Below are 12,847 nucleotides of genomic sequence, written 5' to 3' on the forward strand. Positions count from 1 at the left end.
GTAGCAGTCTGGACCTCTGCTTGCAGCCTCTTCCCATGTTGGAATGCATCACTCTCTCCTTTTTTTATGTGAATTTTGGCTGAAAAAATATCTCAGGGTAACTTTGTCTTGGATTTCCCCACTAGGATTCAGTCTGGGGCATTTTCTAGATCTGTTTGGAGGAGTTTTTGAGAAGAGTCTGTTATACTGCTTCCTGCTACTCTGCCGCCTTGTCTGTGCCTCTAGTGCTTGCCTCACTCATTCTTAAAGGCAGGGGAATGCAACCCTAGTACAGCCTACCAAGCTACAAAGGCTTTGAATCACCCAGTGACAGACTGAGAACTTTAGCTTAGCTAAGTGTGGAAAGCCTCATTACTAGTCTGGCAGCAAGACAAGGGATTTTTTTTTTTTTGCCAAACCATTTTCAAGGACCATTTAAGTTGAAGGTGGGGGTGGGTAAAGATCTGTGTTGGTGGCTAGAGTACCTACACCAACAAAATTATAGCTCCTTGAATTCAAATACAGTCAAATCAAGTATTCATGCCAACAGAAGAGAAGAGTGGTGTGGATAATACAATTTAAATTTGCTTTTAGCTTTCCCCCCCCACTCTGGTTAAAAAATTTAATGGCTTTTTAGTCATTAAAAAAAAAATTTTAAGGGCAGCTAGGTGGTACAGTAGATAGAGCTCTGGCCTTGGAGTCAGGAGGACCTGAGTTCAAATCCAGCCTCACACACCTGACACTTATGTGTGACCCTGGGCAAGTCACTTAACCCCAACTGCCTCACCAAAAAAGCAAAACAAAACAAATAAACAACAACAAAAAATCAACAAAAAAATCTTTTTAAAATTTTCTAGCTCTTAATATTTACTGGCTAAAAAACCCCACAAACAATGAAATTATATGGCTTTAATGTTACTGCAGAAGGATATTATAATTACTGTCACTACTCATTCACACAGCACTTCACAGTTCATACATACACCGCCCCCCCCAAGTACTCTACTTAAGTTATCTCACGTGATCCCTGCAACAATCTTGTGATGTAGATATTGCAATTTTATGATTCTCCCCATACCAAAAAACAAACAAACCCAAACAGACTCTATGTTTTGTTCTTACATTTGAATATGATGTATCTAATGCTTAGGGAGTTCATAACATTTAAAAAAAAACTGGAGTAAAATGAAGTCTCTCACCAAAGTATGTAAGTTTTTCTGCTTCTCTGTCTAATTCCATCCAAATGGTGAATTTCTTTTTTACCATCTGAATATCTGTAGTTGATAACATTACTTTTCATATTATAGCAAAACTTGTTTAAACAGAATTATTTTTTCTGTGTTAGTTTCCTTATAGGGAAAAAGCCTGGTATTTTATTGCTTACATGTTCTACTGCTGATAAATACAAAGCAAAGGATAACGAGACATTTCTCTGGATTCTCTTGATTTTCATGTGGATTCTATTTAGTTTTGATTGATCCACTGATATAGTACTGTATTATAGATTACAAACCTCAAATTTCATAAAGCTATAAAACCACTGGATTTGAAAAACACTTTGTTCTTTTGTAGGAAGAACAAAGTTAGAACTATTTATTTCTTTGTGAGGAGAACATTCTTCCCACCAATTATTTTTTTCTTTTAAGGTGTGTGTGAGTGTGCGTATATGTATGTGATTAAATCCTATGCTGTAAAATATCTTTGGAGTTTACCTGGGAAAATATAAGCATTGTTTCCTTGGCCTGGGATAAAATATTTCCCATCCTTTAATCTCACAGGCTCAAATGGACTACCACTGGCAAATAAGCATCGGCCCTGTTTAAACAAAATAAAGTATCAGGTAAAGATATCTTTAACAAGCATGTGACTTTTTTTGAACTAAAATTCAGTGGTGAATCCACACAAATCAAGTCCTACAGTTATAAAGCAAAAAACCAAGAGATCTAAGTCAATATTCCAAGTGTAATAAATACCAGCTAATATTACAACATGAAAAAAACCCAAAATTCACACATTAGAATGAACAAGAATGTACATTACAGAATAATCATACAAAAATGTTGCTGAATAATTTTGGAAAAATTAATTGCCAAGACAAAAGACTTCATAATATTTATGTATTCAATTTTAAACCTGAAAACCCAGGATAAAATGCCTTGTACTCCTGGGAAAGGTTAAGTTTATCAATATTAGTCATCTCACAACGTGGCTGTTATTGTGTACAACCTTCTCCTGGTTCTGCTCACTTCACTAAGCATCAGATCATACAAGTCTTTCCAGGTTTTTCTGAAGTCAGCCTGTTCATCATTTCTTATAGCACAATAGTATTCCATTACATTCATACACCACAACTTGTTCAGCCATTCCCTAATTGATGGGCATCCTCTCAATTTCCAATTCTTTGCCACCACAAAAAAAAAAAGAGTTGCTATGAACATTTTTGTACATGTGGGTCCTTTTCCCACTTGTATGATCTCTTTGGGATATAGCCCTAGAACTGCTATTGCTGGGTCAAAGGGTATGCACATTTTTATAGCCCTTTGGGCATAGTTCCAAATTGTTCTCCAAAATGGTTGGCTCATTTCACAACTCCACCAACAATGCATTAGTGTTCCAATTTTCCCACATCTTCTCCAACATTTATCATTTTCCTGTTTTGTCATGTTGGCCAGTCTGATAGGTGTGATGTGGTACCTCAGAGTTGTTTTGATTTGCATTTTTCTGTAATCAATAATGATTTAGAGCATTTTTTCATATGACCACAGGTGGCTTTAATTTCTTCACCTGAGAACTGTTTGTTCATATCCTTTGACCATTTATCAATTGGGGAGTGGCTTGTATTCTTATAAATTTGTCTTAATTCTCTATATATTTTAGAAATGAGGCCCTTATCAGAGAGGCTGGTTGTAAAAATTCTTTTTCAATTTTCTACCTTCCTTCTAATCTTAGTTGCATTGGCTTTGTTTGTGCAAAAACTTTTCAATTTAATGTAATCAAAATTATCCATTTTGCTTTTTGTAATGTTCTCTATCTCCTGTTTGGTCATGAATTCTTCTGTTCTCCATAGATCTGATAGGTAAACTATTCCTTGCCTAAGCAGCATTTATAAGAAATGTTAGATATGAGATAAATTTTTATAAAGTGAATCATTTTCCCATAAAGTATCAAAATGTCAGAAAGTTGATTAATGAACAATACAACCAGCCATTTGAATATTCAAAAATTATCTGTAATAAGCAGTGTTAAAGGATACCATGAGGTAAAGACTGCATGAGGTAGACCGCAGCTGGATTTAGACTAACACCATAAAATAATAACAGCACATTTTCACAATGTTAAGCTATTATGCAGTTTCTTACTGTCACTTCTATTATGAATTCTGAAAAGGCAGGTGACAACCAAAAAATAAAACAAAACAAACAAAAAAAAGGCAGATGACTGATTATACTTAGTGGTCTAATTCTACCCAGGTCATTTAATTCTTATAAATAAGAGTAAAGAACAACATTTGGACTGAATAATTTTTAACATTAAAACACTGATGTCTATGTTATTTCCTCTCACTTAGTCCCCTGAACAATATTAATATCCTACCTCTAAAATAGGTTAAATGAAAAAACAAAGAAACAAATAAAATAGGCTAAATGAGATGTTAAAAGAAAATATTCTCAAACAACAGCAGAGGGCACTAGAATATCAAAATCATCTAATATGTCTTCCCTGAATAAAAGCTACAATTACATATAAAACAAGACCATAAAATAAAGGACTATTTTCTTAGAACAGATTTCAGAATACCCAGGATCACAGGATTTAGAAGCTAGAAGGTACTTTAGAGATCTAAGAAACTCTCTCAATTCGGATGGGGAAACTGATGCCCAGAGAGATTAAGCAACTTTCCCAAATTCACAGGGGTAGTTAAGTGGGAGAGTAGAGATTTGAACTGAGATCTCTGGACCCAAGTCTCTTTCTGTTATGCAGGCTGCTTCTTTTAATATTCTTAGTGGTCACAAGTCTTCATCTTTTGAGAGGAGATTTGATTGCTAGAAGGAGTCAACAGTTAAGCACAGAGTTTAAGTTAACATATTCATGCAGTATGAGGCAGAGCACGCATCTGAACTGCACTACACATGGCAAACAGGATGCATGATCAGGCTGGACAGTGTTGTTTTAGGTTAAAAATGGAGTATAAATCTAAGGTAAGGAGACTAATTTTCTTGTATGGCTTATGAATGCGTAAGAAAAGTTCCAGAGAACCTAGAGACCAGTTGATCTACCTAATGCTTGAGTGAGAAAAGCCTGGAGAGTTTCCCCAACAAGTAGTCACCAATGTTTGCTTAAAGTTCTCCAGTGAAGGGGAAATGAATGTTTTCTCAAGTAGTCCATTTACATTTTAAATAAAAGTTTCGTCGTATTAAAAAAGATGTAAAAAAAAAAGGACAACTCTGTGTGGGCCTTACAAGAACAGGCTGTGGCAGGATGTGGCCCTTGGGTTGTAGTTTGCCAACCCCAGGTCTAGATGATTTCATTCCCAAGTTCCCTTGACTCAATTTCTGATGATTCTTTTTCACTTCTTCCTTATGTTGCTACCACAAATATCTCTCTCCAGGGATAAGCCTGGGCTGAGCCTCATAGTTCCCGTGTCTCTATATAATTTTTTTTGTGTAAAAAAATTTATTTTTGGTTTTTATAAAATTTCCTAAAGGAGAGTCCCCAAAATCTTTAGGAGGTCACTGGAATAAAAGTACCATTCTAATACAGCTACCTCAAAGGACACTGCTTTGAATCATAAGATCCTAAAGGTGAAAAAAACCTAGTTCATATATTCCATTTGCCTGCGCTATGGAGATATCCCTTCCTACACACTACTGATAGGCAATCGACTAGGCTCTACTTGAATACTTCTGACACAGAGCTTATTACCACATGAGACAGCAAATTACATTTTTGGACTACCAGTTTTCCTTACTGATTACAGAATCACAGAACCATAGATCTAGAGTTAGAAGGAACCTCAGAGGTCATCTGTCCAATCCTGCCATTTTACAATGAGGAAAGTAAGTCCCAGAGAGTCGAGGGAACTCGACCATGGAAGAAAGCTAAGACTAACTCAGATCTTGTGCTTACTTCCTCTTTTTCACGAAAGACCGATTACCAGCAAGGTAAGTTATCAGGTAGCAATGAATTGTAGAATGAGAACTCCAGATGTCTAGCTACCTATCATTATTATTAATGTCATATTTGTGCCGGATTTGTAATCTACTTCAGGAAAGAGTCAACCAGCATTCTGCAACAGTACTATACTTTCTTGTTTCTCCTTTCACATTCTGTACATGCCATGTTCATTCAAATGCTCTTTTAAATAGCCTAAGTTCTTAGAACTACATATTGAAATGTTTTTAATATACTTTATATTTATATTTGTTTACATATGAGCATGCTATATATATGTGTGTGTGTATGTGTATAGATCTATTGGTAGATATATCTAACATATCTACCTATATATGTTATACATACATACATACATACATACATACATACATACATACACATGTGTATGCATATATATGTAAGCTCCTTGAGGGCACAGACTGTTTTTATTTTGTCTTTGTATCCCTAGCACCTAGCATGTAACTGGCACAGAGGAGGTGCTTAACAAATGTGTAACAAATTGAAGGGAATTTAATTTGTATGGAATGGGAGGGGTTAAAAATGAAATTCTGGTTTTATTCACTTATGAGCAATCCTAAATAGAAAGAAAAAAGGAAGGTAGAATCAGCATAGGTGCAATGCAACCTATATGACTCAAAAAAGGCATAAGGGGACAAAACAAGAAATACAGAAGAGTAGTATGCATAGTGTCTGACACATAGTAGGCACCTAGTAAATGCTTCCTTTTTCACCAACTGAACCTGTAAGAAAAGTTTCAGGAAGACTGGAGCCTAGAATGATTCAAGGCTCTCAACAAATACTAAAGAAAACCAAAGTTTAAAAGTCTGTTCACGTATATTTGGAACAATATGCGATAATAATAGTAACAGTTTACACGCTTACTTTTTAAAGTGATTAACCCCTTGCAATATGCTTTACATGCATTATTTCATTTGATCTTCAAAACAACCCTGAAAGAGACATGTTGTAATGGAAAGATTATTGGATTTAAAATTAGAAGACTAGGGTTCAAGTCTTATTGCTGCTACTTCCTACCTATGGGACCTTGATTAAGTTACTTAACCTCTTTGTGCCTCAGTTTCCTCATGTGTAAAATAAGGATAATAAATTCTCTTATTACCAACTACAAAAGGCTATTGTGATTATGACATGAAAATACATATAAAGCACTCTGAAAACTGAAAAGCACTGTCAGGTAGTAGTACAAATTTTATTACTAACATTTGGAAAATGATGACACTAAAGGTAAGAAGTTAAGTGATAGGTAATGTCAGAGTAAGGACCTGAACATTCTGGGCATTTTCCTTAATACCACAGCACATGCCAGAGAGTTTAATTCAGGGGTGGGGAACCTGTGGCCTCCAGGCCACATGTGGCCGGCCTCACGTTGTTTGGACTCAGTGAAAGGCCGCACCTGAGGACCTATGGAATCACACGTGGACTCGAGGCTGCAAGTTCCCCACCCGTGGAACTGTTTGGAAAGATGGTATAATTTTAAAGAAACAGAGAAGGAAGATTCCTCAACTCTAGTTTGTTTCTTCTGAAAGAACAATTCTTCAAATGGAAAGACCAGAAAGTCCTCCTGAAAGAAAGGACTGTTGCCCAAGACAGATGAGGAAATAATCAGATGGAACTTAGCTGCTTTAATTTAGACTGCTTCTAGTCTAAATCATATCTGCAGTTTCCTTGAGCACGGAATGCAATTCTGGATCATGGAATTACATTCCACGCTCAAGGAAACTGCAGATATAATTTCAAAATGACTCTGTGAGAAATCACTGAGAAAGAAAGAAATACCAGAAGACTGGAGACTTGACAAATCCTGCTAACAATGTCAAAAAGGGTAGATTAAGAAACTACAGACCTGGATATAGAACAGATATTGAGAAAATGGTAGTATAGCTGGGCTCCTCCATATAACTCCTCCAAACAGATCTAGAAAATGTACCAGGCAGAATCCTAATGGTGAAATCCAAGAACAAGTAACAGTGAGTTATTTTTCCTGCACAGGTTGGCAACAGGGAGACAGACTAAGAGGTCTTTAGACCCTGGAGATCAGTGGCCAAGGAAGCCAGCCATTGCTTGGGGATTCCAATGTAGGGGAGCAGATGTGCACCAGGGCAAGCAGAGGTCCTAGACCCACACCAGGGGACCTTCATGGGGACAGGTACCAACTGGCAGCATTGTTGCTCACTTTCCAGTTTGCTGTTACAGATCCAGGACAAGCCTAGGAGGAGATGTATGCCCAGGATGCTATTCTGTTAGGGAGCAAGAGTCCCAAGGCAGCATACTGAGAAAGAGCAAGTTCAGAACCCAACAGCAGCCATGTGGCTCAGACCAGAAGAACACAGCAGAATCTCGAGTGCAGTTTTAAACATAGTCTGCAGCCTATAGAGGAATATCCAGGGCAAGAACTCTACTCTAAAGGGTATGTACTTCCATCCCTCTGAGCCAGCAGATATTTCCAGGGGGCTGGGTCCAGCAGCATCTACTGTTGCTCAGACCTAAAGCCAGCTCAGAAACTTGCAGAGCTCAGTCCAGTGGGCAGCGATCACTTTGCCCTCAATCAGATCTGTGTGGGAGCGCTAAAAGTTTGCATATGTCCCCGGTTTGAGCTGTGCCTGAGATCCTAGAAAAACAATTCAGGAGTTTTGGAGTGGATGAGAAAGGAAGAATTTTGCTAATTGACAAAAAATATATCATCAAAAAAAAGAACTGGTATTCATCTCTGTGAAGAATTCTAGAATATACCAGGAGCCAACATAATTTCCTGAGAACAAATCAAGCCACATTAACCTTATTTCCTTTTTTTTAAAAATATAATTAGCCAAGGGAAACATACATAGAAATATCAAATGAGAATGTATTTGAATCATTTTTATCATTTATCAAGTGTCAACTGTTATTATTTGGAATGTGCAGAATGTCCCAAAAGCTTCAGTGCAATTTTAAGTTAGCTTAAAATTGAACTTAAAACTGCACTGAGACTTTGGACCCTTGCATATTGATTATATCAAGGCTATTAACCAGGCCTCTCACCATCTTCATGAATAAGATGATTAAATATGAGCAAGTATTTGTTAATCATATTAGCAGGCTAATGAATAATGGTTCTATGTCAAACAGGAAGAGACTCAAAAAGTATGTCCTAAGTAACAAGGCCATCTGGAATACCAGGTTTCCAGTTTTCATAATTATTACACCCCCTATATTTGTCTTCCTTCAAAATAAGAAAGCCACATAAAAGATATCACAAATAAAGAGACTATGATTTTATATTTCCCCCAAACTGAATTTTAACAAGTTTCATACACAGCAAAATACCGTAGAATAAATTATCATTATCCATAAGCAAATTAAAACCAACAACGTGGTACTTTCCCTATTATTCCCAGTTGAGTGTCAGCTTATCAAAGATGGGAAGGGTCAGGGGGCAGCTAGGTGGCGGAGTGGATAGAGCTCTGGCCTTGGAGTCAGGAAGACCTGAGTTCAAATCTGACCTTAGACACTTAATACTTGCTAGCTGTGTGACCCTGAGCAAGTCACTTAATCCCAACGGCCTCACCAAAAAAAAAAAAAAAAAAAAAAAAGGAAAGGGTCAGTGTTGTTGTTTGTCCTTCACTCTCAAAGAGGACCAGGTTGAAGGCAGTTCCTATATGATGGCAGTACATCTGATTTTCATCCATGCCAAACACAAATGATTTAAGACCTGTTTGTGCTCCTTTTCCTCCCTCCTATTAGTGTGGGCAAATTAGACCTATCTTCTTTTGTCCATTTCTTTTTATCTAAGATAACTGCTCTTTAAAACCATCCAAAACTGTAAGGTAATTACATTTTGAGTACTGCTTTTAATAACTGATCAATTCAGTTCAAATAATACTCTAAAGAAAATAATTCTTCAATCAAGCTAGACTTTCATTTATTTTTCTTTTAACAAAGTCTAAAATACAGCTAAACAATTTGAACAAGACAATGTGCTTATTTTTCATCTTCCTCTTATAATTAATACAATTGAGAACTTTTAGTAATGTCCGAATCAGTTACATTCCAAATTCTACACAGATCAAGTTCTATTAATGTACAAAGCATTTAAAATAGCCAAACTGGAAAAGACTGTTCATAATAAATTTTTGACTACTCAGAATTAAATCTTAAAAAGTTCTATTTGTTTTTAAATGTAATACATTCTTTTATTGCTAATTATTACCTCTGTAAGTGTGTATGCTTCTTCAGCTGTGCACTCCGCTTTTGCTGTGGGATTACTTAATGCAAATATTACTGGCCGTTCATTGATTGAAGCCATGGCTTTGATCACATTAGGAGTAAAAAGTCGGCCAGCACCTGCAACACCTGTAATATAAGAAAAATAAAATACTTCATTATACAAATAATAATTATAGAGGAAATACATAACACCTTTCTCCTCTTTTCATAATTAATTACTTGTAAGGCACTGCTGGGATTTGGGAATACAAAGATAATAAAACAGCTCTGGATCTTGAGGAGATTACATTCCTCTGTGGAGGGAGAAGAGGGGCCACAACATGTACACAAATATGGCAAGTATAAGGAAAACTCAGAAAAGAAAGACCACTAACAGCTTCGGCAATCACAGAGAGGGTAGCGCTCAAGTTAATCCTTGAAGGAAGACTAAGGTTTTGAGGCAGAGAAGGTTTTGAGAGACAGAGACTGGAAGGAAGTGCATGTCACAAATGGGCAGAAACTTTTGTGAATATATGAAGGTAGAAGATGGGGTATTGAATTTGGGGAATAACTAATAGTCCAGTATGACTGGCACGTCAAGTTTCTGAAGGGGAATAGAATGAAATAAAACTGGAAAGGTAGATAGGAGTCACAGAATGTGGAAAGTTTTAAATATCAGGCATTTTATATATTACACTAGAGGCACTGGGGAACCAGGTTTTGCAGCAGAGAGAGTGACATGGCCCAGGCTAGAGTCTCAAGAAGATTATTTTGGAAAGTTTTTGGAGGACATGCTGATAATACTACTGAGAAGGTGATCAGTTTTGTTTTACCTCTAGGTTCTACAGACATTGCTTTACACAAAGCAAGCATTCAATTTTTGAGTGTTGAACTGCCCATACTTTTTAACAACATTGATTTGAACAATATTTCATCACTGCAAAAGAATTTGTATAGCCTAGAAAATTATAATGAAAGAAACTATTTCTAAATCCCTCAGGTAGTTCAGAATTATAGTGTTTTGTAAATCACATCATTACAAAACTTACAAGTCTCAGATGTTTTTGTGTTAACAAAATAGCGGCCCACTTATTTCAAGCCCTATTCAATGCAACAAAATTTTAAGATACCTGGACTTGTCCCTAGAATTTTTATAAAGGGATATAAATAACAAAATTGTGTTTGCTATTGCAGTGAACATTCTGACAGTCTATTACAAAGGTCTTTTGTCCCTGGACTTTTTCCTTCTGAAGCCTTTGTTCAAAAAAAGGAATCTTAGTATATCATGGTGGTCTTCTATCTTCTTTAATCTTTCAGCAGTCCAGTGTTTAGGCACAGACAATTTTTGTATTTTGCTAAGAACAGACTGATAGACAGGCAGCTAGGTGGCACAGTGGATAGAGCACTGGCACTGGATCAGGAGGACCTAAGTTCAAATCTGGTCTCAGACCAGATACTTGATACTTACTAGCTGTGTGATCCTGGGCAAGTCACTTAACCCCAATTGCCTTACCAAAAAAAAAAAAAGACTGATAAAAAAAGAAGAGTTCTTAGAGGTCATTTAGCCTAACCCATTCATCTGGGAAACCTGTGGCAAAGCACGGTAAAATGAGGCCATATGTAGGCCACAAAGCTAGTTAGCCACAAGGCCAGGAGTAGAACTTGGATCTCCATCCTCCTAGCTCAATGTTCTTTCATTCTCCTTACAGACCTGAATGCAGTATTTCTGATTGTGTATATAACATCATGAGATAGCCTGGCATCTTAACTTAGCTTTATTCAGAATCTAAGTCCATTATTCCTCACTGACTTTACAAAGCACTCCATCGTGAAGTATTAGGAAATAAAAATTTAAGAGCACAGAAACAATAATTCCTAGATGATGTGCTATACTTATATCATAAACGACAAAGCTGTAAGTAAATATTAATCTTATGCTAAAAGGATGAATTAATTCATTCCTTGACAAGTACTTATTAAGGTATATAAAGAGCTCTATGCTAGGTATTAGTGGAGGCACAGTGAATCGATGAGATCTCTGTTCTCATAGAGTTAGAGGGATGTGATGTGCTCACAATCAAATAATACATGATAAATGGGTAAGAGGCCAATAAATCTAAGGGACTAAAAGTACATTAAAATTGGGAGAAGGTATTTGAATTAGACTTTAAGGGAAAGGTAGCTATTTCAACAGGTGAGACCTGCAGGATATTCTAGGTATAGAGAATACTATGAAGAAAGGTAGAAGTGGGTACAGGGTATGTACAGAAAATTGTGAGTGTGGATAGGAAGAGGATGAGATAGATTAAAAAAGAGGTGGTGCTGTATTGTGAAGGTCCTTAAGTATGAGGATAAGAAACCTAAATTTCTATCAGTAGGTAATCAGGAGACACTAGAGAAGCAGAGCAGTGATATTCAATTCAACCAATATTTATGAAGTGTAATGTCCTTAGCTGGGTGTGAGGTTTGAACAGATTTGTATATAAAGAAGATTATTTTGACGATGAAGTGATGAATTGGAACAAGGGGAGTGAAGGTGGGAAGACTGGTTACTATAGATGATTATGAGGGCCTGTCCTGGGGTAGTGGCAGTGGGAAATGAAGAGAGATGTATCATAGAAGAGCAGACAGTGTGATTAATCACGTGAGAGACAAGGAAGGCGGCAAGTATCAGAGCTGACACCAAGGTTTTCAATATGGGAACATGTATGTCTATACCTCAAACTTGTCTCTTGCTGGAGGCAGCATTAGATTGTATTTGCTTAACAAACAGAACGACAAATTGGATTACCATCTTTACTCACCAATAATAGCTGTAGGTTTCAATATATTTACTGCATCTTCAAAAGTATTAGGTATGTTTTCAGGAGGTAAGTGAGCAAATGGTTCTTGATGGCTATCTATCATAGCTTTCCTTCCCTATATTTCCAAGTGAAATAATACTTTTGTTAGTATAGAAAAATTTTAAAGTTATAATAAAGACATCATTTTTATAAGCATAACCGTATCTCTACTTTAGTCATATCCTTTCATTTTCCTTTATATCTATGAAGTGTTCCATTTTATTTATCCTTCCCTATCTGAGGATCTTTTTCACTTCTAAAATTAGCTATTTCCTATTGATGTCCTTTATCAAAATTCCCTTGCTCTGGAAAATTCTCTTAGATCTCAAAGATGACAAAAAATGAAGGAACATGACAATCAAAATAGCTTTTGGCTCCTCCTAGTGTAGAGTTTCCTCTTTTTTCTTTTACATTTTATACATTTTTTTCTTCCTAAGATTTCCTGTGTTCACCTTTGTCCTATGTAATTTTACTGCCAAAGCTCTGGTCTACCACTGCTTATGACACTGTAAGATCCCTGAGAGTAGGGACCACATCACATTCAATTTTTGTGTTCCCAAACACCTTATAAGGGGTACATGGTAGGTGCTTATAAGTTTGCTGAACTTAACTTGTTGAACTGCAATAGCTTTTCTACCTGTCTGTTT

The 12,847-nt window shown here is 36.5% G+C and overlaps 1 protein-coding gene across 1 annotated transcript in view; it reads right to left on the minus strand.

Moving 5' to 3' along the window:
* The window catches only part of ME2 (malic enzyme 2), an 85,680-nt gene that overhangs the window by 18,869 nt on the left and 53,964 nt on the right, over positions 1-12,847 (minus strand). The window contains exons 11-13 of the mRNA XM_020972322.2: positions 12,162-12,276; positions 9,362-9,504; positions 1,692-1,794 (exon numbers count right to left, since the gene is read on the minus strand). Of these exons, the coding sequence (XP_020827981.1) occupies positions 1,692-1,794; positions 9,362-9,504; positions 12,162-12,276 (361 nt within the window). The remainder of the gene's footprint in view (positions 1-1,691; positions 1,795-9,361; positions 9,505-12,161; positions 12,277-12,847) is intronic.

The sequence above is a fragment of the Phascolarctos cinereus genome, unplaced genomic scaffold (genome assembly GCF_003287225.1).
Source record: "Phascolarctos cinereus isolate Bilbo 61053 unplaced genomic scaffold, phaCin_HiC Scaffold_4;HRSCAF=312, whole genome shotgun sequence".
Lineage (NCBI taxonomy): Eukaryota > Metazoa > Chordata > Mammalia > Diprotodontia > Phascolarctidae > Phascolarctos > Phascolarctos cinereus.